Below are 26,585 nucleotides of genomic sequence, written 5' to 3' on the forward strand. Positions count from 1 at the left end.
GCTGCCGACTCCAACGGTTTCCTGTAAAATTCTTGAAATGTAACGGAAAGAAAACTTCTATAGGATCTTTCTGGAATTGGAACACTGCCATTCGCATTTGGCCATTCGATGATTGCCTGCAAGTGAAATGATTTCTTTTTAGCAGAGAAAACTTTCTATGCCCTTTTGACCGTGTTATTGAATCAAATTCTACAGCAAACATCGACCACCAAATGCTTGAAGTCCTGTACAAGCCTGTAGTACATAATAGTTCATCACAGAATCCTTCGATCAAAACTAAATACGCCCAGTTATCCTTGAAATGCAACAGACTGGATTATGACCGTTACTGACTCTACATTAACATTACATATCGCTTGTGAGTGTCCAAAAACACAAATTATACAATATGGCAGCTAACAATGACTGTTTCATTGCACACACTTCATAAATGTCCTCTCGTTATCCTGTCTCGTAACGAAGTCCAGTCACATTCTGATTTTCTTACTTTTCTTCGTTCGCCATGGAGCAACGCTAAGTGAATTTTCGCTCGTGCAAACGAAACGCGCCACCACGCTATATGTCTTCACTTTAAACCAATAACAATAGAAAGTTCGTTGAACCGATTTCTATCTGCTAGCAGGAGCCAAGGGATATTATATATGTAAAATGTAAACTTCCGACTAGCTTATTCAGTAGTTACAAAAACAATTTAGCAAGAAAAAGTAGCTAATTATTTGATTGTTTATTACCCTAAAAGCAATAACATTAAAATTAAAAAAAAAAGATGGGGGCAATAATAATTTTATGGATTTTTGGTGGTCTCAATTTTCTAACGTTGGAATAGTTCATTGCATATTGCGTCCAGCTTGACATGGAGTACTTCAGCGTTGCTCGGTATTGCGTTGCTTAAAGTGCAAACAGAATAAATAAACAGATTCTGTAACTGTTTTTAAACTATTTTGGTTCGTTTATTTCAGCGTATTTTGTAATGAATGTATGACGTGACTTCGTGCTTTATTGCATGCCAGTATTCATTTTCAGTAATACAACTGCCAATGTGTAATTCTTTCAAAGTTATCTCTCTCTGTGAGTACAACTTTGAGATTTTGCCACTTGTAAAATATATTTTTTTTAAATTACCGTGGATCATCTGTAATAATTCATTTGTTTGTTTAAGTATTGAAAGCAGATGCACGGTGAGCTGCTGTTTCAGACATGATTTTCGACGCTAATAGATTGAATGTGTTATTCTAAATTATTCAAGTTTTGCGTCAACATAATAAACCGATTCCGTCCCAACATGGTAAGTATTATTAATATAAATTACTAATTGATCATATTTTTAGCGTTATAGAGCTCAGAGTGGGATTGCTGACACTGATGACAGTAAGTTGTACAAATTTCCCACTTCGCTACGACTTGTTTCGGAACACGTGTCATGATCCCAATCCATTTACGCACGGTATCACACAGTGAAGTGGCTAACTGTTTGGAGAAAAATTCGAGAAACGATCGTTAAAAGGCGTTTAACATTAACCTGATATTGTAATACATGAAGGTTAAATAAATTTTAATTGGGATATAAATGAAACGTATCACTTGAATTTCTAACTTGAACATCAGGTAGATTTCGTATCACCTTCTTTAAAATTTATTCACTATTTCTTATCAGTGGGAACTAGAATTAACATACAGAATTCCACAAAATAAGTTTAAAGTTCCAGCTGAAGTAATTAGTAATGGTTGTGTATATTAGACACAATGACGATATGTCCGTTAAAAATACCGTATTGTCAGACTACGAAAGACATTTTGAAATCTCTTCGCTAGGAAACATTTCTCTTGTATTTCCAGGGACAATATTATATAGAATTTTCTATGCGTGACTACATTCGAAATTAGATTTAAGTTGACTGCAAAAAGAGGCAGAAGTGGGGAGACCTCCTTCGTTTACATAGAAAATTAAGTGTCGTATGTTTTTCTGTGTTGATAACGTCTGTTACTGATTCAAAAACATTTCTGAAAAGTGATAATTTATTAACAAAAAAAGTGAAATGATCGTCTGTCATTTTTCACCGTGAGATCTCATCTGATGTTGTTAGATCGCCTTGTGCAAGTCTTTCTATTCAACATCACGTAGGTGCTTTGCACGTAGATGATGACGAAACACCCTGTCAGCGGGAGAATCAATCTCTGACCCGGGCGGGAATCGCAAACGGGTCCTCTGTGTAGTAATGAGCCGCGCTGATCACTCAAATACGGCGATGGACAGTTTATCAACGTAGTTTGTGTAACACGAAAGTACAGTTGCATTGAAATATTTTTCAAATGGTGTACATTTCCTTTGCTGTTGTAAGTTATGTCCTTAACGAAGTACTGAAAATGAAGCAGCTTCACAGGTGACACAATCTCCTCGGTGTCATTTTCAAATTATTTGGGCATTACTTTTACTCTCATTTATCACCTCCCACTGGCTAAGTTCGTATCTACCTATTTTTTAAAATTTTATCGTCTTATTTATGAGTACAGGAAAGGCAGTATAGTATACATAAGTAACCAAAAATCTATTCTTGAGGATTTTATTATAAAAATTGACATAAAATACAATTGTATGTACGTACAGTTACTTGAGTGTGTAGAGGTATGATAAACTCTTTCATATATATTCGTGATTATAGTAGACAATGGAATACATAGTGGACTATATATTCAGACTTCTGCGACGTAATTGATAGAACTATACAGGTAACATTGGAAATACTATAATTTAAGTAGTAACGAATCTCTTTGGTATACTGCAGTCCACAAGAAAACTTAAATAAGCAGTTATAATACTGTTGTGTTGCAGGAAACTGAGATACTTTACTCTGAAATATTCACCCCATTCTTGGTATTAGGAAAACTGTTGTATTTTACAGTAAAGAAACTGTTTCACACTAAAAGCGTCACTGAGCGCTGTTGAGCCCGTTAAACGGAATTCGAGCATTGTACAGTCACGATGAGGAACAGTGCCACTACAGTCCTACCGTAATATGATGTGCAACACCTTACATAATATTTCATGTGTGGTCTATTAAATCGAACACTTTTAGGTGCGATTACGTAAACTACTTTTGATGTGTAGAATATCGAGTTATTGTTGACTGCATGAACGCCATGTTCTATTATATCAAGAGACTTTTCGTTATTCTTGCTGAATATTTACGATCATACCAAAGTGAGAAAAAGCCTTGTACGAATGCTCGGCGCCAATAAATCTTGCATTTTTACAGAGTTGGCACTTTGTCGAAACGATTCTGCCACGTTGTAACTGTGGCTTTTAGTAATGAGTTGGCTATCACAGTGTCCCCAGTGCGAAAACTTTGTCATACTCTTCTGTGTGGGGTGGTAGTTACTAAGGACAGCATTGTCTCACACTATCAGTACAACAAAACTTTTTTTACGTGGTAGAGCTTCACCCATCTTCTGAGAGCACTCGCAGGAAATTAGGAAAAGTCCTTCACTGGAGTGACCTGTTCGAAATGTTTCCCCCTTGTCCACTGAAGACAGCAGAAAATGTGTCCACAGAGATGTGAAGCACGCAGTATGTCACGTAGATTCCCGCAAGAAATATGTATCGGGGGTGGAGCGCAACATCGGATGCATGTCGTAAATGCGGCCTCTGGTAGTTGAGGCGGGAGAGAGAAGAGACCGCTGAGGTTACGTGACGTGACTTTCAGTGCAGGGCGACTTTAATGGACTGAAGCCACCTGCAGCGTGGCGCTCTATCGAGTGAAACAGAGGTCGCTCCGCGACGAGCGGCGCGTGTCCTTCTGCGCGACTTCGAGCCTAAGAGAAGCCTCCGGTATTTTTGGTCTTCTGCGTCGCCACTTCTGCCGCCACGCCAGTTGTCGCGTGCACCGGCAGAACGAGGGTTCCCTGAGCTGCAAGCCGACGCTCCAGTCGGCGGCGCTTGTGTTGTCGTGGGCGTCCGCCGTTTTACGGCGTCTTCTCGTCCGGCAGAAAGCCACAGAGCGGCTAATTATAGACGCGCAGCGCTGACGAAGGTCGGGATACCACGCTCTTGCTCTCCACTTACTCTCTCCGGCGATCGGACCTCTTCTGCGCGCGTTTGCGTTGCGGCATCGGAAGTAAACACCCGTGGACATCGTTAGTATCACAAGCTGGTATGAGATGGCGCCGAAGGCAGAAGGACTGGAACTAAGCGCCGGGAGCGCGTAATCAAATATTTAGGCCTGCAGATAACTCCTATAGTAACGCTTTTGCTGAACTGGTTGTGTATCGTGCCGAGCTCGCTAGAGACAGAGTACAAGCCCGAATTGTAAAAGTAGAGAGAATTGTATCTGTCGCCTCTTTTTAAAGGCACCGTCCGATAATTTGCCTCAAACGGTTAATGGAAAGCACGGAATGTATATGGGTAACTGAAAGTCCATATCAAACCAGACACTCTCAAATGCAATTATAGCGGCTTGAGTACTTACTCTCTACGCCGAATTGCTAAATTTATTCTTTTCTACGGCACTATCCGATAAACAGGTGTCATTCGGTGACATTCGTTCAACAATATGGGCTGTGAAAGATTACGCCGGAGCTGCTTCTCAGCCGCATTTTTCAACTACAGTTGATTTTTAAACTTGATTTGTGGTGACAGTGCGAACTAAACCTCGCCCTATCGCACAACATCTGCTAGAAATTGTCATTACTTCGCCTTTGTAATAATGTCCTATGAGGCTGCCTGAAACTTCGGCGGATTGTGCATCAAGAAACAACAAACACTTTTCTGCCGTGGAGAATCATTTTATTCTGAATTTGAATTCAGTCTATTCACCGTTCCAAAGGCACGTTTCTCGCAGATTCTCTCTCTAGTATTTACAGCTCAGTTAATTGAAGTGCGGCACAGCGCAAATGTAACAGCGCAGTAGGTGATTAAATCTGTATGGCAGCATGTAGTGTCGGCTTACGATGTAAAAGATCGGTAGATGTTGCTGTAAGTTGACAATGCCAGCGTAGAAGATTTAATGAGAAACTGACCGCCTCTCCCTTACCTCACACAGTATCTCGACTTTTTGGTAACTCTTAACCGGAACTTGGTGCAACATGATTTTCAAACACGTTTGTGCAAGAAGAAACAAAATTCCATGAAGTAAGTTTTAGATTTTTCCCCGACTAGGAAGAACGAGAGTGAGATGTGAGCACATCCGACCGAAACTGACGTCACATTGAAATTCTGTGCCGGGTTTAAATCTCATCTGGATACTTGCCTCTTTTGAGCTCCAGCCTATCGATGACTAGCAATTAAAAATTAGTTTCTTTCCCTGCTTTCTCCCTTACAGACACAAATAATGAATGACAGATTTCATTCGAGGTGGCCGCAAACACAATACATTTGGAGCATAGAATATGTCCTGCTTGTGCTACACCTATTTTTCGTAGAGAACTGGCGCAGTCAGAGTTATGCTGTGTCACTGCGTAGAAGGAGAAGGCGGCTTTCAGCTTCACAGTTCGAAAGTACCTATATCCTGAGCTAAGCGAGGCCACTGAAATGATAATTGCACCTCGTTCGTGCTTAGAACTCTATTATGCACAAAGCCTCCGTGGTAGGCCCTTTATATGACGGCTATTTCCGACACGTCTACAGAGAGGGACAAGTTCGGAGATTTCGCCGACAGTGCGTTGGAGATGCTACACCAGCGGTGCGAACAGCACAGAACTCAGACCATCTGCCCGCTAGGCAGCTCCAGCACCGAGCCGATGCTGCACCCGCTCATCTTCTTGGCGAACTTGGCACCCGAGGCGGTGACGTAGCCGTTGGCGCGGCCGCTGCTGGGCGTCCGGTTGGCGATGCCGCCGAAGGCGTCCGCGGCGTTGGACTTGCTGCCGCCGCAGCCGCCGCCGCCCCCGCCGCCCCCGCAGCCGCGCATCAGCTCGCGCTGCCGCCGGCGCCGGCCGCGGCCGCCCAGCCACATCCTGGCGAAGCAGGCGCGGAAGTTCTCGGAGAGGACGCCGTACAGCAGCGGGTTCACCACGGTGTTGAGCAGCGCGACGAGCAGCGACCAGACGAAGTGGTGCGAGCGCAGGAAGAAGGCGGTGTCCTCGTTGGGGCGGCTGCCGTCCACGTAGATGAGGAACATGATGACGGTGATGGGCAGCCACATGAGCAGCACGACCAACACGTTGAGGAGCAGCACGCGCACGACGCGCAGGTGCTTGCTGAGGCGCAGCTCCTCGTGCTGCGACAGCGAGCCGGCGCGCGCCTGGTGCCCGCCCACGCCGCCGCCCGACGCCTGGCTCGCGCCCGACACCTTGCGCGCCCACGGCATCACCAGGCTGCCCACGAAGCTCAGGTCGCTGTCGCGCCGCAGCGCCTGCGCGCTGCTGCTGTTGTTGTTATTGTTGTTGTTGGTGGCGGTGGGGGTGCCCGACGAGTCGCAGTCGGGCGCCACGTTGACGCCCCCGCCGCCACCGCCGCCGGAGCTGGCGACGCACGGCACGGCCCAGCGGCTGCGGGAGGCCAGCAGCTTGTTGAAGATGCGCTGGTAGTGGTAGACGAGGAGGCCCATGGGGAGCAGGCAGGCCACGATCAGCACCGGCACCGTGAAGCACAGCGACAGGTTGACCGTGTCCGAGCGCGGGAACACCAGCGTGCACACCGACAGCTGCTCCCCGCTCTCCGCCTCCACCGGCTGCTCTCTGAACCTGCAGCACGACGAGGACAGGCGTGAGCCACTTGCAAAGTAATCAGTGCAGACATTGGCACAGTACGCTCACAGCAGTTGCGAGAAGATCACTTGTTGCAGAACAGATTTTTTTGCTGCCCTTTTTTTGTAAATGAACAGTTTCCATTGACTTCAATCACTATCAGATTTGAAACTTACTGGCTGATTAAAACTGTGTGCCGGACCGAGACTCGATCTCGGGACCTTTGCCTTCTACGGGCAAATGCTCTATCCAAGCACGACTCACAAGTTTCATTCAGTTTTACTTTGTTATCCTGCTAAGTATCATGCAAGTTTCGCTGGTAATTTGGACGCACCACGTTTGTAACCGATGCAATCGAATCTGATAATGATTGAAGTGAACCGAAAGTGACGATTTTATAAACGTTATGGGTAGATAGATGATGACAATAAACCTGGTGTGAACAAGTGGTCTGAAACTCCCTATCAGATTAAAACTGTGTGCTGGACCGAGACTCGAACTCGCGACCTTTGCCTTTCGCGGCAAATGCTCTACCAACTGAGCTACCCAAGCACGACTCACGCCCCTTCCTCACAGCTTTACTTCTGCCAGTATCTCGTCTCCTACCATCCAAACTGAGCTGTCAGGACGAGGCGTGAGTCGTGCTTGGGTAGCTCAGATGGTAGAGCACTTGCCCGTGAAAGGCAAAGGCCCCGAGTTCGAGTCTCGGTCCGGCACACAGTTTTAATCTGCCAGGAAGTCCCGTAACAGCGTACACTCCGCTGCAGAATGGAAATCTCATTCATTATCAGATTTGATTGCATCGGTTACAAAAGTGATACGTCGAACTTACTAGCAAAATTTGCACGCTACTTTTGCAGTATAAAAAAAAATAAAACTGAATTAAATTTTTTTAAGTTGAACCGTTTACTCTTGTAAGCGAGAAGTCAAAACTGATAATCAATCATTTGAACCGAAACCGCTCATTTTATTCAATTAAAGGAACGTAGACGAACAATAAAAAAATTTCAGAATGCGATTTTCACTCTGCAGCGGAATGTTCGCTGATATCAAACTCTCCTGGCAGATTAAAACTGTGTGCCGGACTGAGACACGTAAAGTTTCGAGGGTAGGAGACGAGGTACTGGCGGAAGTAAAGCTGTGAGGAGGGGGCTCAGTTGCTAGACCACTTGCTCGCCAAAGGGAAAAGTCCCGAGTTCGAGTCTCGGTCCGCCACAAAGTTTGAATCTGCCAGGAAGTTTCATATCAGCGCACACTCCGCGGTAGAGTCAAAATTTCATTCTAGAAACAACTCCCAGGCTGTGGCTAAGCCATGTCTCCGCGATATCCTTTCTTTCAGGAGGGCTAGTTCTGCAAGGTTCGCAGGAGAGCTTCTGTAAAGTTTGAAAGGTAGGAGACCAGGTACTGGCAGAAGTAGAGGTGTGAGGACGGGGCGTGAGTCGTGTTTGGGTAGCTCAGTTGGTAGAGCACTTGCCCTCCATAGGCAAAGGTCCAGAATTCGAGTCTCGGTCCGGCACACAGTTTTAATCTGACAGGAAGTTTCAGACCATTTGTTGCACAACAGGTTTGTTGTCATCATACTTTTATAAAATCATCAGTTTCGGTTCACTTCAATCATTATCATATTCGACTGCATCGGTAAGAATCGTGATGCGTCCAAATTACCAGCGAAATTTGCATGATACTTAGTAGGATAAAAAAGTAAAACTGAATTAAACTCGTAAGTGGGCTGTTTAGGTTTTTATGTTGATAACATCGCGTAGCGCTCTGTATGAAAATCACTGACTGTGCTGTGTGCAGTCTGTGGCTGGTTTGCATTGTTAGAATATTTGCTATTGTAGTATTGGGCAGTTGGGTGTGAACATCCCGTAGCGTTGTGCAGTTGGAGGTGAGGCGCCAGCAGTGGTGGATATCGAAAGAGAGATGGCTGAGTTTTGAGAGCGAGCGATCTAGACGTGTGTCCGTCAGGAAAACGAAATTTGTAAGACTGGATGTCATGAACTGATTTTATATCTATATATAGGGCCATTCTTTTGTAGGGATTTTTGAAAGTCAGATTGCGTTGCGCTAAAAATATTGTGTGTCAGTTTAGTGATGATCAGAATAAGTAAAGCGAGAAATGTCTGAGTACGTTCAGTTTTGCCCAGCTGTTTGAAAATCAAATTACATAGAGGTTTTCCAGCACTGCCATTTATAATTTTTTTCTAAGGGGATGTTTCAAACTTTGTTATTAAGTTGAACGGGTTACTCTTGTAAACGAGAAGTCAAATCTGATGATCAATCATGTGAACCGAAACCGTTCCTTTTGTTCAATTAAAGCATTCTAGACGAAGAATAAAAAATTGTTTTGGGAAATAAACACCCCACTCAAGTTTTCTTGGTGTGACAGTTAATTAATGTGTTTCCTCATGTTTTTGATTCCATTTCATGCACCTTATTTCGACCACCAAACAAGTTGTACGTATAGCAGCCAGTACCTGAAGAATACTGCGTCAGTCGTAGACATATTGAGCGCGAAATGAAGTCAACAATTCCGCTGAACCAACTTCCTTATTTCCCGTTTATTATCACAAAATTGTTTGGTCCTTAGATTACCGGTTACAGTCAGCAATGAACATCTTCAGATCTGTTTTAAATCATGTCCTGATAGAATGTAGCTTTAGTGGCATCGTCAAAAAATACAAACAAAATTAGCTTAGCATCGCGACAGACATTCAAAATATATCGTGAAGTAGACCACAGAGCCGCCAAAGTCATGAGACTCCTAACTGAAAAAGCAGGAGGAAGATCAGGGATCAGTGTTCCGTCGATGACGAGATAGACTTTGAGGGAAATTTCGGGTTGGTGAAGGAACTCTGCCCTGAATTTTTCAAAGGAGTCATTGCAGTATTTACCTCAATCGATTTATAGAAAACACGGAAACCCTAATTTGAATTGAGCACCATGCGTTTGATGGTTCAGTGTCTTACCATTGCACCACCTTGCTACTCCAAGTGAATAAGGACTCATGCTGTCAAAAAGAGTAGCCTGCAAATTTTGAACAAGGATTCACGTAACGCAGTCCGTAGCCGTTTCCACAGGTGCCAACAAGGCAAGTGGAGCGATATATGCAACTTGACCTGTTGTTCTCTGAGTTGACAAAAATTATGGGAAAGCTATATGCTCATGCACTGATGGCGGTAGTATCGTGCACACAAGGTATAAAAGAGCAGTGCACTGGTGAAATTGTCATTTGTACTCAGAAGGGTTTCCGACATGATTATGGACGAGCGGCGGTAATTAACAGACACTGAACGCGGAATGGTAGTTGGAGCTAGGTGCATGGGACAGTCCATTTCGGAAATCGTTAGGGAAGTCACTATTCCGAAATCCACAGCGTCAAGAGCGTGCGGAGAACACTAAATTTCAGGAATTAGCTCTCCCTATGGACAACGCAGTGGCCGGCGGCCTTCACTTAACGACCGAGAGCAGCAGCCTCTGCGTTGAGTTGTCAGTGCTAACAGACAAGCAACACTTCGTGAAATAACCATCGAAATCAATGTAGGATGCACGAGGAACGTATCCGTTAGGACAGAGCGATGAAATTTGCTGCTAATGGGTTAGCAGCAGCAGACGACCGACGTGAGTGCCTTTGCCGTTACATGACGTCGGCTGCAGCGCCTATCGTGGGCTCGAGACCATATAAGTTGAACACTTTTTTTTTTTTTGGTCATCAGTCTACTGACTGATTCGATGCGGCCCGCCACGAATTCCTTTCCTGTGCCAACCTCTTCATCTCAGAGTAGCTCTTGCAACCTACGTCCTCAATTATTTGCTTGACGTATTCCAATCTCTGTCTTCCTCTACAGTTTTTGCCCTCTACAGCTCCCTCTAGTACCATGAAAGTCATTCCCTCATGTCTTAGCAGATGTCCTATCATCCTGTCCCTTCTCCTTTTCAGTGTTTTCCACATATTCCTTTTCTCTCCGATTCTACGTACAACCTCCTCATTCCTTACCTTATCAGTCCACCAAATTTTCAACATTCGTCTATAGCACCACATCTCAAATGATTCGATTCTCTTCTGTTCCGGTTTTCCCACAGTCCATGTTTCACTACCATACAATGCTGTACTCCAACGTACATCCTCAGAAATTTCTTCCTCAAATTAAGGCCAGTATTTGATATTAGTAGACTTCTCTTGGCCAGAAATGCCTTTTTTGCCATAGCGAGTCTGCTTTTGATGTCTTCCTTGCTCCGTCCGTCATTGGTTATTTTACTGCATACGTAGCAGAATTCCTTAACTTCATTGACTTCATTGACCATCAATCCTGATGTTAAGTTTCTCGCTGTTCTCATTTCTACTACTTCTCATTACCTTCGTCTTTCTCCGATTTACTCTCAAACCATACTGTGTACTCATTAGACTGTTCATTCCGTTCAGCAGATCATATAATCCTTCTTCACTTTCACTCAAGATAGCAATGTCATCAGCGAATCGTATCACTGATATCCTTTCACCTTGTATTTTAATTCCACTCCTGAACCTTTCTTTTATTTCCATCATTGCTTCCTCGATGTACAGATTAAAGACTAGGGGCGAAAGGCTACAGCCTTGTCTTACACCCTTCTTAATACGAGCACTTCGTTCTTGATCGTCCACTCCTATTATTCCCTCTTGGTTGTTGTACATATTGTATATGACCCGTCTCTCCCTATAGCTTACCCCTACTTTTTTCAGAATCTTGAACAGCTTGCACCATTTTATATTGTCGAACGCTTTTTCCAGATCGACAAATCCTATGAACGTGTCTTGATTTTTCTTTAGCCTTGCTTCCATTATTAGCCGTAACGTCAGAATTGCCTCTCTCGTGCCTTTACTTTTCCTAAAGCCAAACTGATCGTCACCTAGCGCATTCTCAATTTTCTTTTCCATTCTTCTGTATATTATTCTTGTAAGCAGCTTCGATGCATGAGCTGTTAAGCTGATTGTGCGATAATTCTCGCACTTGTCAACTCTTGCCGTCTTCGGAATTGTGTGGATGATGCTTTTCCGAAAGTCAGGTGGTATGTCACCAGACTCATATACTCTACACACTAACGTGAATAGTCGTTTCGTTGCCACTTCCCCTAATGATTTTAGAAATTCTGATGGAATGTTATCTATCCCTTCTGCCTTATTTGACCGTAAGTCCTCCAAAGCTCTTTTAAATTCCGATTCTAATACTGGATCCCCTATCTCTTCTAAATCGACTCCTGTTTCTTCTTCTATCACATCAGACAAATCTTCACCCTCATAGAGGCTTTCAATGTATTCTTCCCACCTATCTGCTCTCTCCTCTGCATTTAACAGTGGAATTCCCGTTGCACTCTTAATGTTACCACCGTTGCTTTAATGTCACCAAAGGTTGTTTTGACTTTCCTGTATGCTGAGTCTGTCCTTCCGACAATCATATCTTTTTCGGTGTCTTCACATTTTTCCTGCAGCCATGTGGTCTTAGCTTCTCTGTTGGACGCTAGACGACTCGAAAACCGTGGCCTGGTCAGTAAAGTCACGATTTCAGTTGGTAAGAGCTGGTGGTAGCGTTCGAGTGTTGCGCAGACCCTACGAAGTCATGGACCCCGGTCGTCAACAAGGCGCTGAGCGAGCTGGTTGTGGTTCCATAATGCTGCGGGTGTGTTTACATGGAAGGGACTGGGTCCTGTGGTCGAACTGAACCGATATTGTTGATTCCATACCACGTCGATGTGTTGGACGATGACCGGAAAATAGAGGACAGACACGCGTTAGTTGGTATCACATGACTTCTGTCCCCTTAGTGTAGAACTGAACGGCAGCACTTTATGTGGCCAAATATGACAAAACTTGATACCTTATAGAATTTGATCCCTTGGCTTTGCTTGATAATTTTGTTTAGTTGGTTAGTTGTTATATCCCAGATCTTTTATGCCATTTTGAATTTTTTATATCAGACGTGACAGGTTAGCTAGCTCACGTCCTCTCTCATTTACTCTGTGTATGGACATTTCTGCGTAAGTTATAACAGGTTCAGTATGAAGCTAATGCTGGAGACAAATGAAGACACGGAGATAAGGATTTATAATGATAGTTATATCTGCCTTGTTTGCGTATCGTGTAGATCATAGCGTTACACACTTCAAGGCGACACTGTCGTTTCACCGAGACGCCGCAAGGGATGGCATCGAAGTAGGTAGCATGTAGGCATTTGACAAGAGGTACATTTACATACGAAATGACTCTGTGGCGTGTTTTGACTGCAGCCCGGCGTTTCGTCTTCTGGTCCACAGCTGTTTTCATCAGCAGCAAATTCTCCCGTCTTTCGGCGAACAGAAAAAGCAGAGTATCTACTCCCTCTCCTCACTATTGGCCATAGCTGCCATCATGAAGTACCCCTTCACATTATGTAGTGACTTAGGAGGTACTTTAACTGCTGTTGGAGATATTTCCGGGGCGACAAGCTTAATTGTAAGGAACTGTTACTTGATCAAATATTCTGGTAACATCTAGTGAGACATGGCCGAGATATTAACCAGATGCAAAGATTAATTGGTATTGGAGATATCATCTGGGGATGGTAGGCTTATCTATGAGGGAGTACTACTCTATAAAATATTGTGGTAACATCAAGTGAGATATGGCCGACATATTGACCCGATGCAAAAACTAACGATTTGTTGTTAGCGTAGAGTAAAGTAAAATTGCACTAACCGATCCCTAGCTGATTAATGTTTAAGGGCTATGGCAACCACGGATATAAGGCTTTCGCCACATGAGCTATGTTAAACTAAGCGTAAGCTTTCTAGTTTCGTTATCACTTCCACCGTGAGGAAATAAAAATTGGATTTTTCTTTTTCTTTGCGCTGAGGACACTGGTAGTAGTTCCAGAAAGTCTGAATTTTAACTTCAATTCACTGCACCTTTTGTAGTATGAACTTTAACTGTAGTATCCTTCGACTGTAGGATTAATGAGTAACAGCTGGAATCAGTCCCGCTATAAAAATATCTAGGAGTAACAATGTACGGGAATATGAAGTGTTCAAATGGTTCAAATGGCTGTGAGCACTATGTGACTTAACATCTGATGCCATCAGTTCAATATGAAGTGTAACGATAATTTGTGCTCATCCGTGATGGAATCAAATACTGGGTTTCAATTTCTTAGTCGTGAAACTGCACTTAAACATGCATGAACGAGATTACTTACAAAGCTCTAGTACAATATTTACCGAAATACAAGTGTATTCATTTCAGATCGTACTAATGGGGGAAATTGACGATTTGCAAAGAACAGCAGCGTCAGTAGTCACAGGCAGTAAACACGAAAATTAGTTTAGTAATTGTTTGCGCAGAGATATTAAAGAAGTTATTCTTTCTACGCTCCGTACGTGACTCTATCTGAAAGAAACTAATATCCCGTACAAAAATATCATTTGCCACGTAGTTTATAGCTATTCACAAGGTGTAGGTCACGGTGTAGGAGCAAATGTCTTGAATTCCTTCATCTCTTCAGTGATGCCTCATTGGATAGGTGAGCAGACATGATCAGACCTCTCTTCATTCAGACTGTGCACAGTTTGATGTAATCATTGTCTGCTGCTATTGGTAAACCGAACCTGGTCTACTCAACTTTCTGTGACTACAAACCTATTTGAAGAAAAAAGCAAGAACATTGACGCACAAGTCGAAAAGATCCCGCATTGTCGTAAACTACATGAAGTTGGTTGTTTGTTTTGGGGAAGGAGACCAGACAGCTAGGTCATCGGTCTCATCGGATTAGGGAAGGATTGGGAAGGAAGTCGACCGTGCCGTTTGAAAGGAACCATCCCGGCATTTGCCTGGAGCGATTTAGGGAAATCACGGAAAACCTAAATCAGTATGACCGGACGCGGGATTGAACCGTCGTCCTCCCGAATGCGAGTCCAGTGTCTAACCACTGCGCCACCTCGCTCGGTAAACTACATGAAATAATTATTCTTTTTCTGTCATAAGTCTGATCACACGCCAGACATGGTGAACTTGTGTGCTCCTTACGGTAAGCTAATTATATGTACCCACTGGAAGAACCAAATCAGTCCATTTCTTAGAATAAGCAAATAAAATTGCAAAACCAATAGGGAGTAGAATAAACATAAAGGTGGAGCCGCTATAAGAGCAGGCACGGTGATCTGGAAATGGCTGTACACCGTCCTTTCAAGGTATCTCTTCCTCATCCAAGTGTCACTTGCTACAGATAACGATGAGTCATACCGTGTGTTCAGAGTTCGGGGTGATCTCACTTGTGAATCATGCCCGCAGCCTTGTTAAACTTTCCTCAATGAATCTCAAGGAAAACTGCTTTTAACTGACACATATTATCTTTTACGGGTATACAAGTATGTAACGTGAAAGCATAGGATGTTTGAAACCATAGGATGTTTGATTGCAACTCGACAACTTTGTACATGTCCCCTCAACCGCCTAATTACTCACGCGAATATAGCATTAGTCGACTTTTACCCTCTCCAAAGAATCTGAAACACAGATAACGTACGCAAAGCGGCCTTTTCACGTATTTTAGATTCTGTTCTACTGTGTCATTAGCATGTCCGACAGAACAGACATCTCCAGTGATGACGCGGCTGGTACATACATTTGTGTGAAATTGAGGATAGGAAACGGAAGGGTGTGAATCTGTGGCCTCCAGCCGCACAGGACACTGAGGTGAAGCTATGTCGAAAGTTGAAAATTTGTGCCAGACCGGGACTCGAAGCTGGGTGCTCCATTTCTCCAAGGCATTTGACTTAACCGCCTCGGCTATCGGGCACGATTTTTGTCCGACTCAAATTCAAAACTCATCGCACACTGCAATGCAACGTCCCTCGTCCATTAGTCCCGCACTCGCAAATTATTGATTCTCGTAGGAGTTGGGACGAAGTTAGTGCATCTGCACTGAAACAAAAGTTAAGGAGCCGTAGTGCTGTTACAGAGATGCTTCTAGAGGTTGTAGAAGGGACTTAGTATATCATGTTGTACACAGGAACCCATATTTGGAAACGCCATCCAATGACGCTACAAAGTTTCAAATTTATAGGTGCCGGCGACTCTATACATATAAACACGCGATGATTCCGTGACGATGTTACAAACTATCAATAATGATGGATACATGTATCAATTTGAGATAACGGACTCTGGTTTGGAAACAAACGAGTCGAAAGTAAAAAAGGGACAACCGGTTTGATACTTCTGACAGTGGAATACATGTACAGGTACTGTTGTTGCTAAGACTGTATGGTATGCGACTCTCAGAGGAGACAGTGCGGACCAAAACAAGAAAAACTATCTATTAAACATGGGCTATATATTGCATACCTTCTAGCTATAAACACTTATTCAGTAGAGCAGATGTGTTTCACACTAGGGAAGGTTAACAAGTGCTCTTAGTTCTTCCGGCATGCCGGCCGCTGTGGCCGAGCGGTTCTAGGCGCTTCAGTCTGAACCGCACGACCACTACGGAACCAATCTTACGGCATGTCCATGTTTACTGCACATTTGTTCTTGTCTTGGTCCATATTATACTACCTCTGGAAGTTGCCTATGCTACATTCTTAGCAACTGCAGTAGCGGTACTTGTATTCCACTTTCAGAAGTATGAGAATGATTTTCGCTTATAACTTTCGACTCGTTCGTTTCCGAACCAGGGATCCAGACCTCAACCCGATACATGTATCCATCACCCTTGATAGTTTGTGACATCATGACGGGATCTCCGTATAACATCTACATTAGAGGCGCCGGCGCTCCGTAGCGTCGTTGGACGACATTTCCGAACAAGGGGTCCACCGTCAAACTTGACCTACTAAGTCCCCTCTACAACCTCTAGAAGAGCATAACATGAATTATGAAACACTTCATACATATATTTGCGTCGTGTCCAAATAAACAGACCACCTAGAAGATGGATGCAAGCAAAGAATCCGAGGGTCCTTCATGAAGCTGAGGACAGGAAGACAACGACTGTTGTAAAAAAAGCTGTCCATATACAGGGTGAACCAGAACTCCACCGACAAACTTTCAGAGGTTGTTCGGGGATACCTTCTGAGTATGTTTGTATAAGAGGCCCATGTGTTTCAACGCCTCACAAAAGAGTAATAGGTAACGTTGTTACGATTTATTCGGCTTGTTACTGCAATAACCCTTGTTGAAAATATCTTCGCAACAAAAAAGAGTAACACAGTTACCGCCTGTCCGAGAAACTACTGTGATGAGGTTACCGTCAGCTTGGGAACAACTCAGGACAATGGCGTTATGCCATTCTTCCATTGAATTCGGCGAACGCATACAGGAGGTGCACATCGGCCAACTCTTCATTCGTAAGCCTATCCATAGTACTGATGTGTATCACTATTAAAGCACAACCGACACTGCCGGAAAACAAAGTGCTAGACAGGACCGAGCAGTACTGAATGCAAACTTGAAGCCAACGAGATAAAAAAAAAGGGCCTTACAGACCGTGAGCGAATGGAAACAAGACCCGCTGCGCATACCGTCGACATTTGCACTGTTGGGCACTTTTTTCAGCGCAGTACAGTTACTGGAGCAACAAGTCAAGCGAATACCTCTGTAACGAGCAGCCGGAGACCGTGCATACCTTATACCAAAATAATCAGAAAATATCCTGAAACAATCTCTGAAAGTTTGTCACTAGAGTTCTGGATGTGGTTCAGAGATACAGCATTACCCAAAGGTCGGGAATAGAGTTCTGCTCCACCAAAACTACGGTTCGCTAGTCTTGGTACAGTATATAAATGACGCAGTAGGCGCTAGGATTAGCGGTAGTATTGGTAGCATTGTTAGAGAAAGAAACGTGAATGAATATGTTAGACAAACAAGGACCCGACGACTTCTTTGTTTTTTTTTTAATTGTTTGGTTGTTTGTTTTGCACATACAGGGTACGTTCCGAAAGTAATGCAATTGAATTTCCCGCGCCGCTCCTAGTAGTCGGAGTGGGAGCGGGCCACATGGAGTAGGTGGGGGGGGACGCCAAGCTTTGCCGCGAAACCGGTTTCAGTGCTCTCCGAGCTGTGGAAGCGGCAGGACGTCTATTATTGTAAACCTCTGCGCGCCGACCGTGTCACGGAAAAAATGGAATCGACGATCGAGCAACGTTACGCGATTAAGTTTTGTGCTAAACTGAACAAATCTTTTGAGGAGACTAACAAAATGATTCGTGAGGCTTACGGGGACTCTGCTCTGTCCTACTCACAAGTTTCGAGGTGGTTAAAGGCCTTTAAGGAAGGCCGGGAAGAGGTTCACGACGAACAACGCTCTGGGCGGCCGTCAACCAGCAAAACCGACAACAATGTGGCTCGTGTGCGACAACTGTTGGACTCTGACCGTCGATTGAGTATCAGGATGGTTGCCAATGAACTGAACTTGTCGTCTACTGTTGTTTTTCGCATTGTTACTGAAGATTTAGCGATGAGGAAAGTGTGCGCCAAGCTCGTGCCCAAGGTGTTGTCAGACGACGAAAAGACCAACCGAGCGGAAATTTCAAGTGAACTTTTGCAACGTGTTGAAATTGAACCTGATTATTTGGACAACGTCATCACGGTGATGAAACCTGGGTTTTTGAATACGACCCAGAAACAAAACGCCAAAGCTCTGAGTGGCACACTGATTAGTCCCCCAAGCCCAAAAAGGCAAGAATGAGCAAATCAAAAGTGAAAACAATGCTCATTGTCTTTTTCGACAGCAAAGGAGTGGTCCATAAGGAGTTTGTTCCTCAAGGACAGACAGTTAACGCTGCCTACTACGTGGATGTGCTGGAAAGACTCCGCAAAAGGGTCGTCAGGACGAGAAAGGACATCTCCGCTACCTGGCAACTCCATCACGACAACGCGCCTTGCCACAACGCGCTACGAGTCCGCGAGTTCCTGGCCAAACACCAGGTGCCAACGCTGCCCCACCCCCCCTATAGTCCTGACCTCGCCCCAGCTGACTTCTTTTTGTTTCCTAGGATTAAGTCAGCCCTGAAAGGAACCCGTTTTTCGTCCATAGACGAGATCCAATCCGCCGTGACGAAGACCTTGCGAGAGGTCCCAGAAGACGCCTTCCAGGGCGCGTACCGCTCATGGCAGAGTCGCTGGAAAAAATAAGTAGAGGCCCAAGGACAGTACTTTGAAGAATTTTAAGTGTTTGTGCAAATCTGTTCAATAAATTACTTTAAAAAAAATAATTGCATTACATTCGGAACGCACCCTGTAATTACGAGCGCAAGTCATTCAGTGTTAGTCTATTGTATATTTTATAGGGTTACATAATATAAATTTCATTTTATAAGTAATAAAAATTAGTTGATCGTGCAACTTCTGCGCTTTCATGCAACCAAAGCCATTATTTTTTATGCAAGTACAGTTTACATGCACAAACACAAAAAATATATAATAATTGTTGTTATCTGGCATTCAATAGAACGTTCTTCATTATGATAAAAGTTAAGCGTTTCCTCTTATTCCGCGAAAGTTCTTTGTAGCAGAAACACATTTTATGTGATTTCGGCGAAATATTTTGGTTTTGTGGTTTTTTATTTTCCTTTTTTGTTGAGGAAATAGCCATTTTAGAGCTATAAAATAAATCTGTATTGTTTTTACTACAACATCTCTCTGTTTCACTCTACAAATCAACCATCTTCGAATAAAATTTGATTTAAACACTAAAAATTTCAATTTTGCTGTGACTACCATTTACCTTTAAGTAACAGACAGGAGTATAATTATGTAGAACAAAATTGTTCCGTGGGTTACGAGGCCGTGTATGTATCTTCACTCTGTTTCTAGGCGGTTCATCGCTTCCGGTTTTCAGGGGAATGTAATAATACGCTGGTCTCACACGCAAAGAAAGCGATAGTTACGAGGTAGCGTCCGACTGGTATGCAAGACACCTAACGTAAAGATTACGTGGGTATGACCTTAACTGACTAAAGCTACTAGGATTATACCGTAACCTAGGCCGGAGGCCCCTCGAGAACGATAGGCTGTGGCGCAAACGTCACACCATGTGACACGGCACCTCGTAAGAGTGCCAGTAGCCGTCTCCAGATGAGATTAATAATTCTTGACTGTGCGTTTAAATGCATGCAACCTCTCGATGGCACTCGACAAAGTTAAGATCTTTAGTGAGTGCCCAGAAAGTAACTCACCCCTTTTTTTCTCAGCCGAAAACAACCCCATGAATACGAAACGTTACGTATGTGTTATTTGAGTGAGCACGCCAAGCTACCGTCTCTTCCGAAAGATAGCGTAGCTGCAGGACAGTTTCAAAATGGCGTCTGTAGGTGATGTACGTTACAAGCAGTGTGCCGTCATTTAATTTCTTACTGCAGAGAAAGAAACTGTGGCGAATATTTACAAACGCTTGTGCAAAGTCTATGGAACATCTGCTGTCAACTGAAGTACAGTGAGTCGCTGGGCACGGATGGTGAGGCCATCATAAGGCGGTTCGGTGGAGCTCCACGATTCGCAGAGGTCGGGGAGCCATCCACTTGACATGTTGCAGCAGGCTGATGTCATTCGCGAGGACAGAGGCATTACGACTCGGCAGCTCGCGCTGCATCTGTCAAAAGAGCTGATTCACACAGGACAAGGATGGGTACCGACAGAGAATAAACGTCCTTATTTCGCGCTGGAGGAGGGCTATAGAACGGGATGGAGATTACGTGGAAAAATTGTGTGTGCAGAGAAAACACCATTCTTACGTGTGTGTAATTCTCGTTATGTTCAATAAAGAATTGTTGAAGAAAAATATGCGGAGGATTACTTTCTGGGCAACCCTCGTACATACTGATTTCTCGTTGGTCCTGGACGGGTCAGACGGTTCGAGAAGTGTGGTGGACAAGCTGAATAGTATGACGTCACAAGTTCGTTACGAGGCCCGTATTTTACGAGGGGCCCGATTTACGCAGGCTTATGATAGCTTACAACTCTAGTCGGAACATTTGGCGTCCCACGAACACTCATGCTCATAAATTAAGGATAATTGCAGAATGTGGAGCCACACGACGTGGCACTACACAAAAGTGGCGCTAATAGCATAGGCACCTAGGGAACACACACGACACAGATCTGTAAGTCCACGGTATTGGTGATAAGTTGACAAAACAGTCCCGAAACACATGTGCTACCAAACGCTACTGTTTCCTGCGCATGTATCCCGACATGAACATGGGATATGATCACCATGCACACGTACACAAGACGCACAACGGGTTGGCATACTCTGGATCAGGTGGTCGAGCAGCTGCTGGGGTATAGCCTCCTATTCTTGCACCAGTGCCTGTCGGAGCTCCTGAAGTGTGGTAGGGATTTGAAGGCGTGCAGTGATGCGTCGAACGAGAGCATCCCAGACGTGCTGGATGCTGTTTAGGTCTGGAGAACAGGCAGGCCACTCCATTCGCCTGATATCTTCAAGGTACATCTTTCCAAAGTTTCAAGGTACTCCTCCACGATGGGAGCTCGGTGGGGTCGTACGTTGGGAAGGTGGGACAGACTGCACCCCTGTGAAGGTGGACATACTGGTGCAAAATGACGTCCCTTACACCTGACCTGTTGCAGTTCCTCCGTCAAAGACATGTAGGGGTGTATTTGCAGCAACCATAATGCTACCCCACACCATCAAACCACGACCTCCATATAGGTCCCTTTCAAGGACATTAATGGGTTGGTATCTGGCTCCCGGTTCACGCCAGATGAAAACACGGAGAGAATAACTGTTCAGACTATACCTGCACTCGTCCATGAACATAACCTGAGACCAATGTTTCAACGACCGTGTAGTATGTTCTTGACACCAGGCTTTATGAGCTCTCCTGTGACGAGGGGTCAGTGGGGATGTGACAACGCACCTTGCAGGTCTCTGGGCGAATAAAACTTGTCTGTGCAGTCGTCTGTAGACTGTGTGTCTGGAGACAACTGTTCCAGTGGCTGCGGTGAGGTACCGAGCAAGGCTGCCTGCAGTACACCTGGCCGTCTGCTGGCACTGATGGTGATATTTCGGTCTTCTTGTGGTTTTGTACACTGTGGACGTCCCGTACTGTAGCGCCTGGACACGTTTCCTGTGTGCTGGAATCGTTGCCATAATATTGAGATCACCCTTTGTGGAACACGGTGGGCCCGTGCTATGACTTGCTGCGTTTTACCAGCCTCTAGTCGCCCTAGTATTCTACGCCTCATAACGTCATCAAAATGTGTTCTTTGAGCTATTTTCAACACACAGTCACCATTAGCACGTCTGAAAACGTCCGCAAATCGCTGCAGCGTACTCTGACGTGCACCAACACCCCTCTGCGTATGTGGACTGCCGGCAGCGCCAGTGTGAGGTCAAATGCACCGCATGCTCATACACCCAGGTGATTTAAACCCACAAACCCGCCCACCATTCAGTATTATCCTTAATTTATGAGCATGAGTGTCGCCCCGGGAAGTCCAGACACCCCCCGAAAGTCGAGGCATTTGGCAACAGTACTACTACGAGTCGGCGTGCCGAAACGTCAGCCACACTGGGCAGGCACGCGCACTCACCAGAAGGCGACGGGCAGGAAGAGCACGGCGGCGAGCAGCCAGGTGGCGGCCGTGAGCAGCGAGGCGAGCCGCGGCGTGAGGCGCGAGCGGTACGGCGGCACCACGATGCAGCGGTGCCGGTCCATCGAGATCAGCGTCAGCGTCCACAGCAGCACGAAGCCGCACACGAACTGAAACACACCGAGCCCAGTGGGTCACGCCGCGGGCTCCCACACTACGCAGTCCTCTGCGCTGCTCTGCATTGGACTGCGGAGCTCTTAGCAAACAGGACACAGGGTGAAACTTCCTGGCAGATTAAAACTGTGTGCCGGGCCGAGACTCGAACTCGTGACATTTGCTTCTCGCAGGCAAGTGCTCTATCATCTGAGCTACTCAAGCACGACCCACGCCCCTTCCTCACAGCTTTACTTCCGACAGTACCTCGTCTCCTACCTTCCAAACTTTACAGAAGCTCTCCTGCGAAAGGCAAAGGTCCCGAGTTCGAGTCTCGGTCCGGCACACAGTTTTAATCTGCCAGGAAGTTTCACATCAGCGCACACTCCGCTGCAGACTGAAAATCTCATTCAGGACACAGGGTGTCATTTTTAACGGAGAGATATCTTCACACGTAATAGTATTTTGGGGGGGACCACTAAGGAGCGTTACATGGTCATTACTGTTCCAATACACACACGTTTTAAATAAGGTCTCTTTCTCTATAACTTAGAAACAAAATAAGTGAAAGGAATATTTATTTCGGTGGCTAGAAGGCAGAAACATTACTAAAAATGTTCAAATGTGTGTGTAATCTTATGGGACTTAACTGCTAGGGTCTTTAGTCCCTAAGCTTACACACTACTTAACCTAAATTATCCTAAGGACAAGTACACACACCCATGCCCGAGGGAGGACTCGAGCCTCCGACGGGACCAGCCCCACAGCCTGTGACTGCAGCTCCCAGACCGCTCGGCTAATCCCGCGAAGTCAAACATTACTCTTTCTGAGAAGTTATGGACATTTTATTTTTAGTTCTCTACTGCGTATCACTACACAGGGTTATCAGAAACATTCTGAAAAGCTTGCAAGGCAGTTGCAAGGTGGGTTATGCTGAGCAATAATTGTTGAAAAACATCTGTTCGTTGCGACGTTTCCGGTCTAATTTGCATCTAATTTAGTCAATCACTTTGTTGTCCGTGCAAATTCAAGCGGCCGACCCGATTCGGTGTTGCCAAACGCGTCCTTGTGTGGTTTCCGTAAGCCGAAAAAGAGGTCTATACAAAAATTACACATGGGACCGTACTAAGGATCGACAAAGCCATCGGCTGTGCTATGAGAAAAACTGACACTACGCTGAGGTGACAAGTCATGGGATAGCGATAAGCACATGTACAGACGGCGGTAATATCGCGTACACAAAGTGTAAAAACGGTTCAAATTTCTCTGAGCGCTGTGGCACTTAACATTGGAGGTCATCAGTCCCTAGAACTTAGAACTACTTAAACCTAACTAACCTAAGGACATCACACATATCCATGCCCGAGGCAGGACTCGAACCTCAGACCGTAGCAGTCGGCGCGGTTCCAGACTGAAGCGCCTAGAGCCGCTCGGCCACTCCGGCCGGTCATCGATGAAGATCGTTTTGGACAATTAGAACAAATTCATCTGTACAGCCCGGCATGGACTACCATCGAATATTTATGGCACATAATCGAGAGGCGATTTCGTCCCCAAAGTCCTGCATCGACAATATTTTGGCAATTATGGACGGCTATAAATGCAGTATTGGTCAAAATTTCTGCAGGAGACTTGCAATGACTTAGTCCATGCCACGTCTTGCACGTTGCCTGGGAAAAGGAGGTCCGACACGGCATTAGGAGGTATCTCAGGACTCTTCGCACCTCAGCGTAATTGGATTTGGGGCGCCGCTTAAATTGCGCCGGCAGTTGCCTGACTGACGGCGCTACATGACGAGTTTTTCAGTTATCTCCCAGCACAACCTATCCTTGAACATCCTCACAAGCTATTGAGACTGTTTCTGACCACCCTATATATATAGACAAGATGTTGTTTAATGTTGTTCCAAAAATCTTGAAAATTCATTGACCAATTTGCTTCAGATTTGTACACGATGCTGTAATAAACCCTGGGTATTTATTAATACGTATAATACATAAATATACAAAATATGTAATGGGAAACATTGTTACCAAAATCTCAAAAAGTTATTGACCGTTTATATTTTTACGTGATCTACTGAACACCAAAACTTTGGAAAGTTCTTGACGGATTTACTTGAAATTTTTACACATTACACGTAACACATTTTCAGACAGACATGGGCCATAAGTACTTTATTTTAAAATAAATGTATAGGTTTTCTGTTGAAACTGATTGCGGGTAACAAAATTCTGGTCTGTTCCTTGTTCTGAAAACGTGCTATTTCATTTTCTTTCCTGCAGTCAGTTTTAACTGCGATAGGATGGCATTTTACCCATTAGACCATATTCGCTAAGGATAGAAGCTGAAGTAATGAATTAAAATTTGTGCCACTAAACAGAAAACACGAAACATTTATTCACAGTTTATTATTTTATGATCACTATACTACAACGGTATCTGAATCGCCTGAAACTTTGTAATCCCACCTGCTCGCAGAGTAAAACTTTGTGAATTACTGCACTGAAGCTACTATACTCACAGATACAGCTGCTGGAGAAGTCTCTCTTCATTCTCCATACACCAATAATCTCAACCTATTTGCTCACATCTTAAGCAACTTCGGTTCCCAGTCAAAGTTTTGTTTTCAATAGCAGTAAACAAGGTACAAGGTCACACAACGAATAAGGTGAAATGTTGAAGGGAGTGGGGGGGGGGGGGGCAGGAACTGGATATAGAGAGGGGGCAGGAGGACATAGGCAGAGAGAGGGGGGGGGGGAGTAAAGGGAAGGAGATGGACAGAAGACATGGAGAGAGAGACAGACAGAGAGACAGAGAGAGAGAGAGGGACAGGGAGAGAGAGGGAGATAAATGAGGTGGAGAAGGAGATGGACAACATACTGTACAAAATCGGCTGGGATGAGACATGTTCTGGCGATGGAATTTTCATTTAACCGTGGTCCTGCGGACAGGTTATCTTACAGCGTAACCATTTGGTATCCGCGACAGACTGAAACGCCCTTCTTTGTGCATTCCGATGTGCCTTTGTATGTAGCATTGTAAGGACACCACCTACAGTGTAACGGAAAATGACTTCAGCAGCACATCGAGGAAGTTCGACGCTTCGTTACACCAATAGTTTTACATGCAGAGGTTACAAGAGAGTAATTATCCATCAGCTGATGATGTCAAGTACCCAAAATGAATGTTAGATGACTGTTCGGCGTGTTATTTTTGTGTTAAGATACTGCTGACGATGACGCGCTAGAGTCGCAAACGGTGTAAGACGTACGTTCTTGCAATGCGGTCAACTAAATCGTGAGCAAAAAAGCACTTTCCAAAGTAGATGGCGTGCTCTAGTTCGCCAAAGTCGAACTTCATCGTTACCGAAACATTTTTATATATCAGTCCCCATTGTCAACCAAAGTCGTTTGCATGTGCTGCAGGTACTAGCTGTGGCGTCAAATTCGCTTGCACATACCTCACATTTCTGGCATTTTCTAAATTCAAGGTCAATAAACAATTAAACTCTGAGAACCTGTGTTATTGCGCCACAAATCCATTTTTATGGCTTTTATCAACAAACAGGGATGAATGACAGCGACTGCATTCCATTTTAGGAGTTGGGTCTCACGTTTCTCTTGTGCTGACACTGTGTTCTACGTACCAAGTAATAAGTCAAAAGATGTCTCCATAGAGTTACATAGTTCACAGACACAGTCACAATATTAACAGGCATCGGGCATGTTTTCCCTGTAATGCTGTTACAAAAATCAAGGTACTGTCGGTCAAAACGACCTACTTCACTTTAAAACGACCTCTGAACTGCCTGTGAGGTCTCTTAAAAATTTGTATATAGATTTGGGTCTCCCCACCAGTTTAATGAATGTGTGTTCACAAAAACCAAGTATAAATACGAACCTCATACGAGAATTAAGCTGTCATTAGTTCAGTTTATATTAATTTCAACGTAAAAGAGGTTGCCCTTCTTATATTAAATTTATTTTCATATATATTAATGTGGCAGCAACAATATTCGAGTCAATATTTCCTCCTCTATTCGTTCCACCATCTTCGTAAAAATGAAGTTTAAAAGTATAGGGATATTATGTGTAAAACGTCTTCAAGGAATTTTTGAGGTGATTCCAAAACTGGTCTTACCGAGTCTAATATTTACGAATTTTTCGGAAAATATAATATTATCGGTTTT

General features: G+C 44.4%; 1 protein-coding gene across 1 annotated transcript in view; it reads right to left on the reverse strand.

Annotated features, from left to right (window-relative positions):
• Positions 1-2,545: 2,545 nt before the first annotated feature.
• Positions 2,546-26,585, reverse strand: part of LOC126343191 (cholecystokinin receptor type A-like) — a 156,935-nt gene continuing 132,895 nt past the window's right edge. The window contains exons 3-4 of the mRNA XM_050001919.1: positions 22,241-22,410; positions 2,546-6,678 (exon numbers count right to left, since the gene is read on the reverse strand). Of these exons, the coding sequence (XP_049857876.1) occupies positions 5,694-6,678; positions 22,241-22,410 (1,155 nt within the window). The 3' untranslated portion in view covers positions 2,546-5,693. The remainder of the gene's footprint in view (positions 6,679-22,240; positions 22,411-26,585) is intronic.

Source organism: Schistocerca gregaria, chromosome 1 (assembly GCF_023897955.1).
Source record: "Schistocerca gregaria isolate iqSchGreg1 chromosome 1, iqSchGreg1.2, whole genome shotgun sequence".
Lineage (NCBI taxonomy): Eukaryota > Metazoa > Arthropoda > Insecta > Orthoptera > Acrididae > Schistocerca > Schistocerca gregaria.